Raw genomic sequence first — 19,510 nt, 5'->3', positions numbered from 1 at the left:
CCCAAAGTGCTTTTACTTCCCCACCAGGTTTCTGAAAGCTTCTAGGTTCTTAGTCAAATGGAATGTCAAAGGTTGTTTACTTGAAGGGAAAGAGGGGGAGGGACAGGGTTAGGCAAGAGAGGCAACTCCGGGGCAGCACAGCGGCTGAAGGATACAGAAAGAGCCTATTACTTAAAGCTGGGAAAGAGCAGCCAAGTAGCATGCAAATCCACCCTAATCTAGACTCCACAAATCTGCAACCTGCGTGCCATAATGGAAGAGTAGACTTGGATTGGCCAAGGGTTAACTAGCAAGGCCGAAGTGTGGAAGGAAAGGGGGCCAAAGAAACAAGAGAAATTAGTGAGCAAAGTATCAGGGTTGTGGGTCAATTGACCAAGGTCACTCACAGAGGGGAAGCAAAGCAAACAAGAACCACTAACCTGGTGTAGCTCGGGGAACGGAGGAGACGGACCGTCTCTATCGGAAATGTGAAGGATTTAGGAGAGGTGGAAAGATCAGGAGATTTGGTCAGTGAGTATTGAGGTTAAAATGTCAGTGGTGAGAGAGTTCTGGGTAATTGCATGGATCACTTGGGGTGGGAGGGGAAAGGAAATAAGCGGAATGAGTTTTAGGGGCCTGTAAGCCCTGAAGGCACCTGGGGGAAGTGTTGGTTACCACATCTTGGGAGAAAGATGGGGCTACCTGCTCTTGCACAGATTGATGCCTTGGAAGCCCTGCTAGGGTTGCCGTCCGCCAGAATCGACTCAGTGTCCTCTTAGGAGACCCTCAGCAAAGCAGCTCTATATTTTTCAGCTCGGATTACATGCCAAGAGGAGCCATGGAGGCTCAGTGGCTACGAGTTGGCTGTTAACCACAGGTCAGCAGTTCAAACCCCCCAGCTGAAGGGACTTTCTACCCCCGTACACATTTGTAATTGCAAACTCAGAAGGGCAGCTCTAACCCTTGTCCTAGAGGGCCGCTAGGAGCTGGCATCGACTGGATGGCAAGGAATGTGAGAATAATGTTAGGTGCCAGATACCGTGGACGCAATGGAGCAAAAGACCGCCCCTCTCTTAGACCCGATCTTTCTCTAGAGTGCCCATCTCGGTGAATAGTGCCCAGCTCAGAACCTGGAGGCCCTTTTGCTCCTCCGCAGCAATACCTTGTGCTCACATCCGAATGTGTGAATAGGTCTCTCTCTCTCTCTCTCTCTCCCTCTCTCTCTCTCTCTCTCTCTCTCTCTCTCTCTCTCTCTCTCTCTCTCTCTCTCCCTGCCATCAAGTGGGTGCCTACTCACAGCGGCTCTATAGAGCAGAGTAGGACTGCTCCTGTGGGTTTCTGGGTCTGTGACTGCATATGGGAGTAGAAAACCTCTTCCTTCTCCTGCGAAGTGGCTGGTGGGTTTGAACTCTTGACCTACTGGTTAGCAGTCCAATGAATACCCACTACACCACCAGGGTTCTTTTTGACTTCATATATATATATATATATCCAGACATACACACACATGAAGGGGCTTCAAAAAGTTCATGGAAAAATTTAAAGATAATGAAACATTTCCACAACCTTTTTGATGTGTATATATTACACATGCATATGTATCTATCTATAGCTACATCTCTATATGGGTTTTATGTGTGTAGATGTGTGTGTACATCCAAGGGTAAGTAAATATATATTTAGATATTGGTACTGCAACAGGGGTCGGCAAATTTTTGTGACCGAAGAGCCAATCCTGTCAGTCCCAACAATGTAAACATGATTTGAGCCATAAATAAAGGTTTTGCAAACAAACGAGATCACCGCTCTCTTAGAAGGTCCTCTGCAGATCTTAACTTTACGTCAGAGCCACACATACGTACCATATGTACCGAAAGAGCCACGTGGCCTGAGAGCCGAAGTTTGCGGAGCCCTCTTCTAGCTTTCCAGTTCACCCTGTGCATACTCATTCCAAAGATGGCGTGATTCAATATGTCCCTATGCTCAGTGGATGGCAATAGAGGAGTTTCTCTCAGTAAGACACTTGGCTCAGACTCACTGGGGTGCCTTTTAAAAAGAGCCCAATCCAAACAGTGGCTCCCAAGGGGAGCGGCGGGGCCAGGGGCCAGCTCAGAAGGTTGTGGCAACTCAGTAGACTGACCTTGATAGATTTTCTTGAGGTTCACAGGGAAATCATAGGAGATGACAGTGAAGATGGTTTTTAGGAAAATGAAAAAAAATTATATTGGGGAAAAAGTTGTAGAGAGAAATACCCCCTCACGATAATGCATCCACGCATTGTTCCAGGGCTGGAAGCGTTGTCCTATGAGAATGCTGTTGGTGAACCTTTACCCCATTCCTTCTAGAGACCTCAGTCTTACCCCTTCAGCTTTCTTTGTTGCTGCCCAAACCCAAAGAACGTTTAATAGGAACAGGATTTATGCTCCCGGAGGATACCCCACGTGCCATTTTGACGTGGTGTAAATTGAAGAGTGTGGGATTTTTTGAGGAAGGGTTAAAGAGATGGGCACAGTGCCTTTGGAAATGTAAAGACCCAGAGCAGTGGGTCTCCACCTTCCTAAGTCCACGACCCTTTCATACAGTTCCTCATGTGTGGTGACCACCCCCGGCCCCAACCATAACATGATTTTCGTTGCTACTTCATCACTGTCATTTTGCTACTGTGATGAATCAGGCGACCCCTGTGAAAGACCCACAGGTTGAGAACCGCTGGCCTAGCTGGAGGATGGATTGAGGAACAATAGTTTTACATTTGGGTTTTTTTTTGTTTTTTTTTTTTAACAAATTAAGGTTTCTATGATTTCATAGCAGTATGCTTTACAAAATAAACACACAAACATTTACAAGATAGTATGACTGCTACCTAGTTAAATGTTAACAACTGACGCACTTCCACATGATAAAGAAAAAAACCATTTCTATCTAAAGGCAAGTGAGATTAAAAATTGGTTGAAATACCTTGAAAAGCAAGGCTCGATGGTAGAAGGTCCCTTTTTTGATCAGTCCAATTGGGATGATGTTGGATTTAAGTTGGAACTTGAGTTCGCTTATGTGAAGTTCCCAGCTGAATTCCTGAAGCTTCTCTTTGAGAATAGGACCACCCATTTTTTCGGCCACATACCTGTGTCGATCAGATTGATAGCAAATCAGCCAAGTTGGATCTTAGTTTGGATGCTTTAAGCGTAGCAACGTGTATAAACCTACATTTCCTTACATTTTTTCTTGTTCGCCTTTTAAAATTTTTTACTTGCTTCCCAGGTTGAATAGCATTCTGTTTGCTACATTCCAACTAATAATATAGAAACTGCAGATCCGATTCATTTCACTCGCCAGCAGGAAGGAAATGAGTGGCAACCTCCACAGCACTGACAGCGAGCTGTAGTCAACAGCACCCTCAATTGCAGGATTTTCTCACTTTTGGTAAGTAGTCTTCAATGCTTTCCTGTAAACCTCGGGCACTGGACTAGCAGATGATTATTCTTTCCAGCAGCTTAAACTCAAGAGATAAGATAAATCCAGAGCATGTTCCTGGTCATTGCATTGTTTCAGAGTTTGTAGGGTTTTCTTTCTTTCAGGTTTTATTATGATTTTTAATGTAGAGAAAGAGGTGACATTCATGTAGCAGGAAAGATGGAAGAGGAGGTAACAGAGAGGATACAAAAGAGGATACAAAAATGATACAAAAGAGATACAAAAAGAGTTGGCTGGGAGGGAGGCAAGTCCCGCAGGAGGACTGGTAAGACTTGGCCTGTGGGGTTCTCCTCATACTCCGCTCTCCGTAAAGGATCCATTGAACACACTGGCAACAATGAAACAAGGAAAACAAAGAGAAACTAAAACAAACCAACAAATAACACACCACTGCACTCTTGGGGTAAAGGCAAAATTGCAACAATAACAACATTAAAGACAGATTTTTATTCCCTTGCTGTGTGTGATGCCAAAGGAACAAGAACCGGTGACTGAGGGACGTTAGGAAGGTGGTGGGGGCACAGTCCCTGTCCCTCTCTCTGTGGCTCCGTGTGGGCTCCCCTGTCTAAAGGCAGTGATCCGCGGAGGCTGCTGCGCGCTGCTGCGAGAGGAAGGCAGCCTGGGAAAATTGGACACATGCTTCCATGAGTTCGCAAGAGCGTTCTGCTTCGCTCATCCCTTCTCAAGGGCATCGGGGAACTTCCGTCGCCAGGAAAAAAGGGCTTTTCTTCCAGTTCTGGCTGAGAAGTCAATGGATTGGCAGCTTTCGGGGCGTGTGCGGGGGGGAGGGGGGGTCGCATCCAGGTGGGAAAGTTTCAAGTCACTTCTATTTGAAGGACCTAAAGGCTCCCACGGAGACTGCAGCTGCTGCGCCCCCAGCAAGTCACCTACTGGCTGCTGTCAGGCTCTAAGGCTCCCCTGCACCGGCAGCGCAGCGCCTGGGAATCCTTTCCAGCTCCCAGGGCAGGGGGCGGGGGAGAGGGTTGCGTGGAGCTTCCCAATCCCTTTAAAGCAGTGGTTCTCAACCTGTAGCTTGGGACTCCTTTGAGGGGTGGGGTGGGGGGGGGTGGGGGGGGAGGGTGTCGAACCACACTTCCACAGGGCTCGCCCTATTCATCACGGTCGCAAAATGACAGTGATGAAGTAGCAAAGAACATCATTTTATGGTGGGGGGAGGGGGAGTCGCCACCACAAGAGGGACTCTATGAAAGGGTGCCGGCCTTAGGGAGGTGAGAACCACTGCTTTAAAGGAAAGAGGAGCACAAAACAGTCCAAAATGGTGTGTGTGTGTGTGTGTGTGTGTGTGTCTAAGTGCATTAGGAAATAATTTGTGAGTTTACAACTAATCCACCGTCGGATTCCTTTTAACTCAGAGCCCCGCCTTCCACACTCCCCACCAGGGTACCCCCTCGCCCTCTACCCGGGACACCAAAGGGCACAATGCTTCCCTTTGGCAAACGTTTTTTCCGTCATTATTAAGGTCTGGAGGACGACGGGAGAACGTGTGCCTTAATACCTTTGATCAGAGCAAAGGGATAAGCACCCCCCCCAAAGGTTGACGGCCACGGGACCGAAAGGGAAACCGTGGACGTTCTTGCTGCAGTGCGTTTCCGCTAGAGGAGGTCGGTTCTCCTGCACACCTTCGTCTGCAAGATGCCCCGAAGAAAATTAAATCACTTCGAGGTTAAAAACAAACAAACAAACCCCCCAAGAACGGGTTTAAAGGAAATATAGCCAGAGATGAAAATAATAACAATGTACAGTCTATCAGGGGGTTATGAGGGTGGGGGCAGAGGGAGGGCAGGGGAGAAAGGAGCTGATACCAAGGGCCCAATAGAAAGTAAATGCCTAGGAAGGAATGAAGGCAACATAAGTACAAACAGGACTGCTTCGATTGATGTGTGGATTGTGGTAAGAGTTGAAGGAGCCCCCAATAAGATGATTTTAAAACAAACAAACAAACAAACAAATAGAATAGAATACAACAAAAAGGGGAAATGAAATAAAAAAGATTAAACAACAACAACGGAAAAAAACCACGAAGAAGAACTATAACCTTAGAGATATGCGTGGCCTCCAGTCTGTTTGTGCCAATGAGGGCCTGGTTTGGGAGAGCACCAGGAGGCAGGGCCTGAGGAGGCAGCGCCTCTTGGCCTTGGCTGCGCTCCTGGCTGGACCACAGCCTCTCAGAGTTTGTCATTTCTGAGCCCAGGCATCCTGGCCGCCCTGCTGCGCCTTGTCCAATCACAGGGCCTGCTGGCAGAGGCTGCGCTCAGGCCACTCCCTCTGTGATCCCCCCCTCCCCCCGCCAGGGTTGAGGGTTGGGGGCTGGGGTGGAGGGGCTTCCAATAAATGACCCAGGCTCAGAAAGCTGCCCCCATGCCCAGGGGCACCCAATTGCTGCTGTAAGTTTGCAAACCCTGAGGTCCAGGTGCAGTATAAGATATGAAAATAATAATGTATAATTTATCAAGGGGTCACCTAGGGGGTTGGAGGAAGGGAGGGGAAAAAAAGAAGAGCGGATACCAAGGGCTCAACAGAAAGTAAAAATCTAGGAAATAATGATGGCAACCTATGTACAAATATGTTTGATACAATTAATGTGTGGATTGTGATAAGAACGGTAAGAGCCCCCAAGAAAATGATCTTTTAATAAAGAGAGAGAGAGAGAGTGTGTGTGTGTGCAGGTAAGGAGGTGGTTACTTTGCTGTATGCTTATTGAATGTACACAAATGCATCAAGTCCCATTACACAGACGATATCGTGGAGGTTAAGTGAGGTCCACCTGTATGTACGCACCGATAGACAGACAGACAGACAACTTACTTCGCAAGCGCCTCAATCTGTTCTTTCATGTTGGTTATGGGCAGGATTATTTTGGTCACTTCAAAGACGTAGAGACAGAAGTCGGGGTCCGAAGGCGGGCACCACTCTTTGTCAGCGCTCCCGTCTCCAGACATTTTTGGCGCTGACAAAATCTCCTCCTCCTCCTTCACCTTTTCCTCTTCTTTCTTCCCCCGGATTTTCCTTAGAGAGCAAAAGACACCAGACGCAGTCACCTCGTCTGCTAACATAACCAAAGGAAGCTTAAGGTAGTTTGATCCTTGGGGCAGATTTCAAACCAGCAAGGACCATTTTAGAGTTTTCCATTACAGAGTTTATATCGCTCAGGAGCAATCCATTCACAAGAGAACAGGATGGGATGGATACATCTCATGAAAACGACAGATTGGATTTCTGCGTGGTTGCCTAGCACTGTGTCCAGCACACAGTAGGCACACGATAAATACTTATTGAGTTAGTAAGTAAGTAGCAACGTAGTGAGTTGCTTATTCAAGGGAAAAAGCCAGTCTTGTACCACCTCTTGCTTCAGTTCAGATCTTCTGCAAGAAAACGTTGGGTCACTATTTTAAAAGAGAAATTACCCAAATCATGGAAATAAAAGAAAATAAACAGCAACTCTGTTCAGCATGTAATCTCCAAATCATACAGAGCAAAAACTTCACAGCATGGTTCTTTAGGGATTGAATGTCCTTAAGCCTGCATTTCATAAACATGGAATGCACATAGTAAATTGTGAAAGTATCATTTACTATTCATTAAGAGGCCTGGGCTTAGAGAATTTCAACTTGGCACCTTTCTGCTAGAGCATCATACACGTTGTGTCCAGTGGAAAAGGACCTGTCAAGTTTAAAGGGTATTGTCAAGTTTAAAGGGATGTTGTTGTGGATTGAATTGTATTCCCTAAGCATGTATGTGGAAATCTAGTTCCCAATACCTGTGAAGAGAACTGTGTTTGGATGCGGTGTCTTTGAAAGGGCTATCAGTTAGCATGAGGTCGTAAGCAACTAGCGGGGTTTCTGATCCCATGTGAGTAATGTCCTATCCAAAGAGAAAGGACAGTCATATGAGAGCGTCGGCAGAGATTGGAATTATTCTGTGATAAGCCAGGGAAAACCTAGAGTTACCAAAAGCTGGAAGAAATAAAAAAGGAAAGATCTTTTCCCAGAAGCTGTGGGAAGAACATAGTCCAACTGACCCCCTGAATGCAGACCATTAGCTTCTAGAATGCGGAGACAAATGTATTGTTTTCTCTAATTCTGCCCTCAAGTTGCACGTAAATACCCAGCTCCTCAAATGTTCTCTGCACTAGCTCAGCGACGTTCAAGTTCCCTCTTTAGTCAGTGACTCAAATAAGCACAGTGGTGTGGGTTCTCTTTCCAAGTACGGGGGCAGGCACATCCTAGCTGGTCCCCTCCAGCGCACGCAGTCATAAGATGTGGTCAGAATGCACGCAGCACACAGTGAGGACTTTGAAAAGCAACAACAGTCAGCAGATCACAGAAGAAGACCAAACTATGGCTTTTCACTAAGCGGATGAGTTTACTTTCTTTGACTCGCCAATTCCTCTGTGCCCTCAGTACAGTCCCGACATATCAGTGGCCCTCAGCTCAGACAGAGGGACTTACAAAGAAATTCTCTTAAGAACCAGGAGCCTGAAGGAAAGCCCCGGTTGGTTGGTGGGCATGTTTTTTTTTTCCACATTATTTTTCTCTTTTCTATGATATATCCGTGCCTAAAGACATGAAGGCCTACAGGAGCCCAAACAATGCTTTCCTCAACTGATTCTCCTGCTGTCTGTCTGTGGATGTGGGTGCAGTTTGGTTAGCCTGCGGCAGAGTGGGGGTGATGTAGTGTTCTGGCCCAATGACCGAAAAAGGATACCCCAAGGGGACAAGAGAAGATCAGGGAGTCCCTGGCAAAGGGAAAGAGGACAGAAAAACAACCTCTTCATATTGTGAACTTGGAGCCTTAGCCCCTCATTGTGCGTGCAGGCTTCTGACCCTGGACAGTTTGAGAAACGATTTTATAAGATTAGATGAGCACTCTAGTGCCAAAGTGAACAAGGAACAGCCTTCGTGTAAGACTAATCCCAGGAGCACCACCGAGTCTTTGGAAACTACCAAGACGTGGGAATGTCAACCCTGAAGGCTGCTTGGAATTTGTAGCTTGACCCCCAAACCACACACTCCAAACCACACCTTTTCTTTGGAATACATCTAAGACACAGCATCTCATAAGATGCAATCCAAAAGTCCTTATCATTGGACGAAAATTGCAATTCCCCTGTAAAAGGACACTCCATCAACACCGCAGACACGCAAAGATGCTGTCCATACGCACAGATGTTGTAATCATCCAGCAAAGACATCGCAGAAGTTACTATAAAAATACTGCCACATGGCAAGCCAAACCTTCTCCAGATGGGCGTAAAGTGAGAAAACCTTAGAAAAACAGCAGATGCGAGGAACTGCCAAACAGAATCTTGGAACAGAAAGAATACAATAAGCCAAACCAAAGCCAACAAAACAGTCCAACAAATGAAAAGCAAATCTCCGCTGGGGGGTGTCATGGCAGGATAGAGAGACACTGAGGACTCAAAAAATTAAAGAGAGATCAATAAAAACGATTCCATCTGAACAGCATGGAGGGAAAACGGAATAAGAATAATAAGAGGCAAGAGTCCCAAGGACCTGTGATCAAAGTCCCGGATAAAGAGGAGAAACGTTCCAGCACAGGAGAAGGGGATTTAAATAAGGGCTGAAAACAGTCTTACTTTGAGTAAAGACACAGCCCACATATTCAAGGATTTCAGTGTGTGCCAATCAGTCAAACACAAGTGAACCAATTCCTAGACACATCAAGATCAAACTATTAAAACTAAAGACCAAGCGGATAACATGGCTGTGGGTGCGAAAATGTTAACAAAGCTCCAAGCAAAACAAAAACACTACCACAAGAAATTCTAAAATATAAAAACAAAACAAGAGTCAGTCACAACAAAAGAAAAACAAGAGCAAAGGGCAAAGAAAAATTCCTAGACCTACTAAGTGAGTCATTCAGATTGCTGGTGGCAATATCAACACACAAACATAACAGTCATCATGAACATATGGAAAACAAAATTTAAACCCACTATCACTCATAGTTAGATGTTCCCAAGAAAATCAATACCCAGGTATATACTTTACAAAACATGCCAGGATCTCTGGGTTAAGTCTTACAAAATGCTTAGGAAAGAAATCAAATAAGATCTGAATACAAATGGTAAGACATAGGGTGTTCATGGATTTGAAGACTGAACATAGAAAATAAGGTCAATTCTCCTAAGAATTATCTATAGTTTTAAAGCAATTCCTAGAAAAATCCCAGCGGGGATTTTTGAGACAGAGAAAAGCCCATTCCAAAAATTACATGAACAGACATAGACTCTAGAATAGCTGAAAAGATCTCAAGAAAGATGATTATAGGGAAAATAACTCTATATTAAACTCTGATAGTGTAAACCCAGTAATCAAGAATGTGGCCCCCGTGGAGGAACAGACAGTTCCTATCAATGAAACAGAACAGAGAATGCAGAAATAGTCCTGCACATATATGCTAATTCATAAGAGGAAATCTAGCCCCTTCAACAAGAGGCACTCAAGTACTTGGACATCCATACGCCAACAATGAACCTTGACCTAAGTCTCTTAAGCAACATGAAGCCGACTTGAAGCGCTTAGTAATGAAGGTAACCATTACAGACTTCAGAATAGATTATGCTTCAAGGTGAAGGAAACAAAGCACCTCACACATGAGTCTATAACTAACATCATGATCGTGAAGAACCAGAAGTTGTCTAAGACTTTATTCTACTTGGATCTATAACCAACGGTCATGGAAACAGCAGTCAAGACATTCAAGGGCATACTGCACTGGGCAAATCTATAGCCAGATTCCTTTAACGTGTTAAAAAAGCAAAGAGATCATGAAGGCACACCTGGTCCAAGCCATGGGGCTCTCAATCGCCTCACCTGCCTGCAGAAGCTGGGTAGGGAGAAAAGATGAGTGAAGAGAGTGTGATGTATTCCCATTGTGGTGTCAGTGAAGAACACTGCCTGTACCGTGAGCTGTCAGAAGAACAAACGAACAAACAGATCAGTCTTGTGGGAGGTACACTCAAGAGGTTTCTTCAAAACTGAGTCGGGGAAAACTGGGAAACTGCACCTTGCTAATTTGGGACACATTTGGCTTGGGTTTGGTTTGGTGGGTCCCTTTTGGAGGGAACAGTCATTGGAGAAGAGCATCCTTTTTGGTAATAGAGAAGGTTGGTGCAAAAAAGGGTGACTCCCAGTGAGGTGACTTGACACTGAGATGACAACAGTAGGGTCACCAAGAGCCATGGTGAGGAGAGGTCAGGGCCAGGAACATGTGATGCTGTGACATGTAGGCTAACTATGAGCTGGGCCAATGCTATGCTGCCTCACAACGACTTACAGAAGCCGACTCAAAATGGATCCAATCACGGACATATTAAACATTTAGGAAGAAACAAAGGAGAAAGTATTTTGGATCTAGTATTAAGCAAAAAAAATTAGAATTGCCAACAAAAGCATGATTAATAAAGAAAAAAACTAACACATCAAGCCTCCTTAAAATGTACAGTTGTTTCTCCATGAGAACCAAGAGATTGAGAAACAAAACAAGCTAAAGTCTAGGAGAAAACATTGGCAATATCTGACAAGAGATTAACATCTAGAATATATAAAAACCTCTCAACACACCACTGTTTAAAAGCAAACAAACAATTCAACTAGAAAATGGGCAAGATGACATGCAAAGACATTTCACCAAAAAATACTGAGATGGCATATAAGTATGTGAAAATAGGATCCACATCTGCCCTCAGGGAGATGCAAATTAAAATCACGAGATTCACCTATCGGAATCATGAACATGTAAAACTCAGAACCAAATGCTGGTGGCGATGGGGGGTTACAGAGAAACTGGATGGCTTTAAAAAAAAATGCTGGATGCAGTGGAAAATGGTAGAGACTGTCAGGAGACAGTTTAGCGGTCCCCATTAAGATCACCCCATGACCCTGTCGTCATTAATGCCAATGGGTCAAGTTTTACTAGAATTTCCCAACTGGTGTTTCTGGGCTGTAATCTTCATACACTCAAACTGCCATTCCTTTCTTCCATGGAGACACTGTCCTTACCTTTGTGCCTTAGACTCATCCCAGAGAAATGAAAACTTTCCACTCGCACAAAACCTGTACACAGATGTTCATGCAGTTTTATTCTTAAAAGCCCCAAAATGCAAACAACCCAGATATCTTTCATTGTGAATGGCTCAGCAAACTGGATTATTCCCACTGCCTAAGAGTCAATTCTGACTCACAGCCACCCCACAGGACAGAGTAGGACTGCTCCTCTGAGTTTCTGTGACTTTACATGTTCACAAGCGCAGAAAGCCTCAGCTTTCTCCCACAGAGCAGCTGGTGAGTTCAAACCACTGACTTTGTGATGAGCAGTTCAGTCAGTAAGCCCATCAGGGCTCATTTGTGGAATACTACTCAGCAGTAAAAAAGGAATGGACTATGGATACATGCAATCATTTGGATGAATCAACAGGGAATTATGCTAAGTGTGTGTGGGGGTGTGTGAAACAATATCAAAGGTTACACAATAGTAAGCATAACTCTATTTAGACAATGGCATATTTTTTTAGAAATGCTGTACAGATTAATGGTTGCCAGGAGATGGGGGTGGGGGAGAAGGAAGTGGTAGAGAAGTGGCTATGGGTGTAAAAGGTAACACAGAGACCCTAATGATGCTCAACTCCTCAGCATCTTGGCTATGATGAACGATACATGGACCTGCATAGGTACTGAGATTGTATGAAATAAATGCACACACATAAATGAATGTGTGAAGTAAATACACACACACAAACTGGGAGCGCCTGACTAAAGTAGTTTTGTATTTAGGCCATCATGAAGTCAGTGAAAAAGGAGACTTTCATTTCATCATTTCCTCTGTATAACTTCCTTTTGTACCTTATTGCAGTGTCTAGAACTTTCAGTGCAACGTTGCGTAGGAGCAGTACAAAGAGGGAGCCTTGCTTTGATCCATATCTTTGCAAGAAAACGCCACCCTGTTCCACAGGAAGTCCCATGAATCTTTAGTTTTAACTTTTAATCCCTTGACAATGTTCCCTTATAAATTCTTTCTTGCTGAGTTTTTCCCTTTTAATTATGAATAGTTTTTGAAGTTCATCAAATTCTTTTTTCTGTATCAATCCATATGTCTGTGTGGCTTGATTCTCTATACCATTGATAGGAACCTTGGGCTGCGTTGACTAATTGCCGAACTGCTAACCAAAAGGTCAGAAATTCAAATTTACCAGTCTTTCTACAGTGGAAGTCGGCTTCCATTAAGATTGCAGCCTTGTAGGCAACTGGACGTCCCCTAACAGAAGGGTTGTGGGGAGGAGACGAGCCAGTCAAAGTGCAGGATAGCAACGATGAAACATACAACTTTCCTTTAGTTCCTAAATGCGTCCTCCCCACCCACTATCATGATCCCAAGTCTACCTTACAAATCCAGCTAGACCAGAAGATGTACACTGGTACAGATAGGAACTGGAAACACAGGGAATCCAGGACAGATGAACCCCTCAGGACCAGTCCTGAAAGTGGTGATACCAGGAGGGTGGGGTGGAAAGGGGAAACCAATTACAAGGATCTGCATATAACCTCTTCCCTGGGGGACAGACAACAGAAAAATGGGTGATGGAAGATGTTGGACAATGTAAGACATGACAAAAATATTCATAATTTATAAGTTATCGAGGGTTCATGAGGGAGGGGGAGGGAGGGGAAAATGAGGAGTTGATACCAAGGACTCAAGTAGAAAGCAAATGTTTTGAGAATGATGAGGGCAACAAATGTACAAATGCACTTGACACAATGGGTGGATGTATGGATTGTGATAAGAGTTATATGGGCCCCCACTAAAATGATTTAAAAAAACACTGCAGCCTTGGAAATTCTATGGGTAGTTATTTCTCTTCTGTCCTCTATGGTCACTAGGGAGTTGAAATAGATTCAATGCCAACTGATACACTGTTGATATGATGGATTACATTTATCAGTGTATTAATATTGAGCCAGGTTTGTGTTCTTGGGATATATTCCTTTTGCGCTGATGAATGTAAATATGTCTGGATATGATTTGCTAATACATTTGTAGAGGAATTTTTAGTTCTAGGTGCTTGATAGTGACCTATGGTTTTCTTTTTTTGTACTGTCTTTGGTTTTGACATTAGGGCCTCCTGTCTTGGTGAATGGTCTATGGACATTAGGGGTGGGGGAGTGTATTTAGCTGTGGTTGGGTAGTGTTCTATAATTAGAGCCTATTTGGTTGGTGGTGTTGTCACGTTAAATGTCCTTGATGAAATTCTGTCTCACAGTTCTATAAGCTGCTGAGAGAGGAGAGGCATGTTGAAGTCTTCATCTATAACTGGATTTAGCTATTTCTCCTTTCAGCTCTGACCAGTTTTTGCTTCATGTATTTGGATGCTCTATTGTTTGGTGCATATACATCAGATGATTATATCATTTTATCACTATGTAATATCCCTCTTTGTCACTAGTACTTTTCTTCATTCTGAAGTCTATCTTCTTAGATATTAATATAGCCACTATTTTTCCCCTTTTGATTAAAAATTTTATGGTAGTTCTATCATTTTCCATGGGTTTCAACCCACTTACTCATATATTAATAAATTTGAGGTGTTTCTTTAAACCATATGATTGGCCATATTTTTAATCCCCTTTGTCTTTTAGTGGATGTAATTAGATCTTTTATACTCAAATAATCATTTATATATTGGGGACACTAGTAGTTCAGTGGTAGAATTCCTCCTTCTATGTGGAAGGCTTAGGTTCAGTTTCCAGCTGAAGCAGCCCAACCCCAGCCACCACCTGACTGAGTGTTACTATCATCCTGAATAGGTTTCAGCACAGTTTCCAAACTAAGATGGATTAGGAAGAAAAGCCTGGTGATCTACTAACCCCCCCACCCCCCCAAAAAAATTCAGTCAATGAAAACTCTATTCACCCAAACGGTTTGATCCTATTGTGGTTAATGATACCGACCACATTATGAGTCAGGGCCTGGTTTGATAAACTCACCACCACTGTTGTCAATGCTGGCTCATAGCAACCCTTTAGGACAGGGTAGAACTGCCCCCCTCATGGGTTTCCGAGACTGTAACTGTTTATGGGAGTAGGAAGCCCCATCTTTCTTCTGAAGAGCATGGCTGGTGGTTTCAAACTGCTAACCTTGTGAATCACAGTCCAATGCTGGACCACTAGCCACCAGGGCTCTCTAATAACAACATTATTTATATGTTAGTATGAAATCTGCATTTTTGTTATTTATCATATGTCTGTTTCCCCTGGTCCTTGTCCCTCTGTTCTCTTTTTCATGCTTCCCCGTGGGTCTCTGGGACCTTCTGGGCACCCCGCCTTGATTTCTTTTCAGACCTTTTGAATGCATCCTTCCATACAGGTTTTGTAGTGGCTACATTTCATATATATACACATATTTTATCACAATCGACTGGTAGCCACATTTACCATTCTACATTTAGGTCCTTTTATCTTCCCACTTTTAAAACGCACCATCAAGTATCAATGTTACATAATTATTGTTTCAATCATCAAGTATGATTTCTAAGACTCATAAGGAAAAGGATAGTCTTGTATATACACAAATTATACATACACTTCTCTTCTTTCTGTTGTTTTTCTCTTCTTCTTGGTTCTTTTGCCTTGGCTTTTTGTTTGAAAAACTTCCTTTAGCCAGTGGATGAGAGATCTGGTGATGATTTCCTTACCTGATCATCCGTCTGAGACTGTCATTTCTCTCTTGTGCTGAAAGATCATGTCACCAGATAAACAATTCATGATTCTCCATTCTTTTCTTTCCATATTTGAAAAATGTACTACTTACATGTTGATCTTTGCTACCCAGTTATTGATAAAGGTGAGGCTTCCCCACCATGCTATATCAAGGAACAATTGTTTATTAAAAAAACATCCCAGTTCAAGTCCATAAGTCTGATATTAGCCTATATGTCTGATACCATATGGTAAGATCCTCTTCAGACTCACACAACACATGCAATGACGCTGAATGCAGGAAGGTCACAGGCCAGTGGGTGGAAAGTCTTGTGGATCCAGTGGCGGTGTAGGCATCTCAGCGCTGGCAGGGGTCTCCACGTGGCTCCTATAGCTCTAGGATTCTAGCCTAGCTCCATGAGGCCTTCTCACAATTGCTCCAGTGCTTGAGCCCATGGTTGCAGCTACTGTGTCCATCCATCTCCGTCAGGGCCATCCACTTGTTTGTTGCCCCTCAACTTTACCAAGCATGATGTTCTTCTCCGGGGCCTGGTTTTCCTGACAACGTGCCCAAAGAATGTAAGAAGAAGTTCTGCTATCCTTGCTTTTAAGGAGCGCTCTGGACCAACTTCTTCCAGGACAAACTGTTTGGTCCTCTCAACAGTTCAGGGTACTTTCGACATTCTCCTCCAGTACCACAGTTCAAATGCATGGAGTCATCTTCAGTCTCCCTTCTTCAATGGCCACCTTCACATGCATCTGAAGCAATGGAAAATACCGTGGCTCGGGCCAGGTGCACCCTAGTCCTCAAGGTCACCTCCTTGCTTTACAGTAACCTAAAGAGGGCGTGTGCAGCAGATTTAACTAACGCAGCTCAACTTTTCATATCTTCACTGCTGCTTCCATAAGCCTTGGCTATGGATCCAAGCAAGACAAAATCCCCGACAGCTTCAACCTTTGCTCCATCTTTCGGGCCAGTCATGAGGATTTTGGTCTGTTTGACCTTGAGTTGTAGTCTATACTGATGGCTGTATGCATATATCATACATACGGTGTGTTTATACCACATTTTATTTATAGATCATTTGTTGATGGATATGTGGGCTGTTCCCACACTTTGGCTATTGTGAATAATGTTGCATCAAACACTGGCACAGAAGTATCCATTGGAGTTTCAGCTTACAACTCTCCACTACTCATTGAAAGGTTGATGGTTCAAAACTACCCAGGGAAGCCTCACTCAGATGGCAGGCTGGAGAGGCACTTCTGAAAACGTTCAGCCTTGGAAACTGTGGAGACCGTCTATACTGCACATGGGGGGGCCACCATAGCCAGAATCCATCGGACAGCAACTAACCACAGCAATTCCACGTAGAACCCCATTCTGTCTTCCCGCCAACAAGGGGTGTGGGTTCCACGTTCTGCACAGCGTTGCCAAAGTGCTCACTGATGCTTTTCTGTCCTCCCCCCCACCTTGGTGGTTGTCTTATTTCCCCACTGACTAGTGTGAGGTTGAGCAACTCTTCATGTGCGCATCAGTCATGTGGACATCTTCCAGGATAAACTGTCTAATCACGTCATTTGTTCTTTTTGACTGTCTTTTTGCTGTTGAAGGAGTTCTTTATGTTTTCTGCATACGAAACCCTCATCAGATGAACACTTTCAAACATTTTCTCATTTTTTTCTCCTTCCTACCTTCCTTCCTCCCGGCACTTGTGGCTTCACTTGTGCGTGCACTGGGAAGGTAAGGGCGATCTTCAGTGTCCACTTCCCCATATAGGTCCCTGAATCAGGGTCTGGGTGGTAGAAAGGCAGTGTGCCAGGCCAGGTTCGGGACATGGGGTTGAGTCAGAGTGCTTTAAGCTGTGGCCCTGTGTGTGTGCCGATCAAAGGAAGGGAAGAGAGGAAGGGAGCTGTCGGCACCATGTAAGGCTTAAGCCAGAAGCCTAGATATTTGGTGGATGGACTCAGGCAAAAGGAGGGAGGAAGGGCGGCATCTTTAAAAAGAGGAGGGTCCAGAGGTGGGGCAGGGCAGGATGGCAGGTGCTCTCCCCTGTGGGAAGGCCCAGCTCTGGTCTTTACCGGAGTGGCTGCTTCCCCTCCTCGTGGTGGATTCAGCTGCTTCATAAGCCTTTGTTCCTCCCCTAGAGTAAGGTTGTTTGTTGTTTGGGACTGCAGAATTGGCTCCAAGTCTGAGACCTTATGTCCCACAGGACACAACACTGCCTGGTCCTGCAACATCCTTACACTTGCTGCTATGCTCATTGCAGCCACTGTGTCAACCTGGCTTACTGAGAGTCTTCCTCCTGTGCAATGGCCCTAGACTGGACCGAGCATGATGACTTTACCGCAGTAACTTCCTCACACACGTGTGTGTGTGTGCGTGTGCGTGTAAGAAGTGGAAGCTATAGGCAATCTGAAAGATGGTTCTGAAAGGTGGTTATCTATTATAATGTGGTTTTCACTTACCTAAAATGGAGAGTTTGTGGACTCAAGTCCAGGACTTTGGTGTCCTGGGAGCCTTACGTGGTTAGCTAGTTCGCTATTTGTAGATAAGGACACAGCTTCCAGCTCTCTGAATTTTGGACCATCTAATCATTAAGGAGTGTGGGCTGACCTCAGATTTCCACTTAAGTGACAGTCAACAGTGATCAGATTAAAGGAACTTCACATCTCTCCATTGGTGGAATTGATGACTTCCACCGATTGACCTAGTTGGGCTAAAGGGACAGAGGGACCAGACCCTCAGGTAGAAGCTGCTCTGCTGGCCCCCAGTCTTGCTTGTGAGCTTGGTTTCCCCCAGCACAATGTCTCCGCTTGCAGCCTTGGGTAGTGCATGGTGAGGGCAGCCACCACAGCCAGACTCAGGGCCTCCACTCCCACCTCCATGGGCCTTCAGGCCATCAAGCTGCCTCAGTCAGCTCCAGCTGCACCTGACTGGGGCTCAGGGCCACATGGGAGCACAGAAGAATTATCTGGCTGATCAGCTTAGCCACTTGGAATCTGGCCAGCCAGGGCATCTCCCTTTTTAAAGTTGGCTATGCAGGATGAGCGAGGCCCCAGGCCCCAGGAGGACCATGGCTGAGGTTCAGCCACCCAATTTGTCTGTCTTTCTGCTCATGTCTACCCTCTCTACCCATCCCTCCATGTCCACATGGGTTAGTCAGCTCAAGGGTAGCAGTGGTTATACGGAAGTTGCAGGAGCCCAGAACCCTGCAAGAAGGCCCCTGGTCTTGGTGCCTTAATTGGTCTTGAGTCTAGGAGGGAGCTCTGGTGTCTAGGGCAGAGCCAGATCCCAGCCATTGCTGCAGTAAGAGATATGTTCAGAAGACCCTTCAGCCTTTCCACAAAGTCACGATCTTGTAGGGGCAACTCCAGCCCTCTGATTCTGAACAGGGAGGGAGTCCCAAGAAGACAGGCCTTGAATGGTTGGTGGGAAATCTTGACACATCAAAGATAACCTTATAGGTCACCCACAGATGAGAATAGTGGGCCGGTTCTTCATGTGGAAAATATCGAACAAGCAGGCGTGCTACCCTTTCGTCCTGTCCACAGCAGCCCCGGTGATTCTCTGAAACTCACGAGACCCCCTTCTATGGGGAAGCTCTTAAAGATGCCTGTGTTTCAGACAGGGAGGCCTTAAATGTTCAGCCATGGATGTGATGAACCCCATCTGCCCCTGGAAGCCAGGGTCTTAAGGGACCTGGCTGGGCTGGACTCCCTCTGGCAGCTTCTCCAGCTCCTCTCTGCTGCACCATGCCCACCGTCTCCTTGTGGCTGCCCATCTTTTTGAAGTTCCTTTTGCTGCCATCAGGGGTGCCAAGGGTGCCAAGTCCGGGAGCTTACCCATGTTCAGCCCACCTGGCTGGCACCCAAGGGTGTCCAGGCTGCTGTTGATGACATTGAGGTCAGCTTTTTCCACAGGTGGCAGCTTCCAGGTGAGGTTGGTGTTATGCTCCTCAGCCTCATGGTGGAGCTGAGGCAGGATATCCCTGAGATTGATCCCCGAGGAGGGTCTCCTCCGTGCTTGTTTCATAAAAGGCCATGTGAGGGCCGGAGCCTCCTCAATGGCCTGCCTTGGGGTCATTGACGGGATGCGGTGCAGACAGCTCAGGTAGTACTTCTAAGTGATGGAGAATGGCAGGTCGCTGGGCTGGCAACCAAAGCTGTTAGGGAGGAATGCAGAGTAGGGTGTGGCACGTTCCCTTAAACATCTGCCCCCACCTGGTCAGCCCCTCCATAGGAGGTGGGGAGGGCTCCCCAGGATGGCACTGTGTGGTCAGAGCCCCAGAGCTGCAGCTCTGGGACTGGTCCCCAGGACCCTC

The 19,510-nt window shown here is 45.4% G+C and overlaps 1 protein-coding gene across 2 annotated transcripts in view; it reads right to left on the bottom strand.

The window, feature by feature from the left end:
• The window catches only part of ARMC3 (armadillo repeat containing 3), a 109,291-nt gene that overhangs the window by 4,177 nt on the left and 85,604 nt on the right, over positions 1 to 19,510 (bottom strand). For both annotated transcript variants that reach the window (XM_075553191.1, XM_075553192.1), the window contains exons 16-17: positions 6,277 to 6,477; positions 2,938 to 3,100 (exon numbers count right to left, since the gene is read on the bottom strand). In XM_075553191.1, the coding sequence (XP_075409306.1) occupies positions 2,938 to 3,100; positions 6,277 to 6,477 (364 nt within the window). The remainder of the gene's footprint in view (positions 1 to 2,937; positions 3,101 to 6,276; positions 6,478 to 19,510) is intronic.

This window comes from Tenrec ecaudatus, chromosome 6 (assembly GCF_050624435.1).
Source record: "Tenrec ecaudatus isolate mTenEca1 chromosome 6, mTenEca1.hap1, whole genome shotgun sequence".
Lineage (NCBI taxonomy): Eukaryota > Metazoa > Chordata > Mammalia > Afrosoricida > Tenrecidae > Tenrec > Tenrec ecaudatus.
Note: the sequence above shows the minus strand (reverse complement) of the source record. Positions and strands in the feature narration are given on the sequence as shown.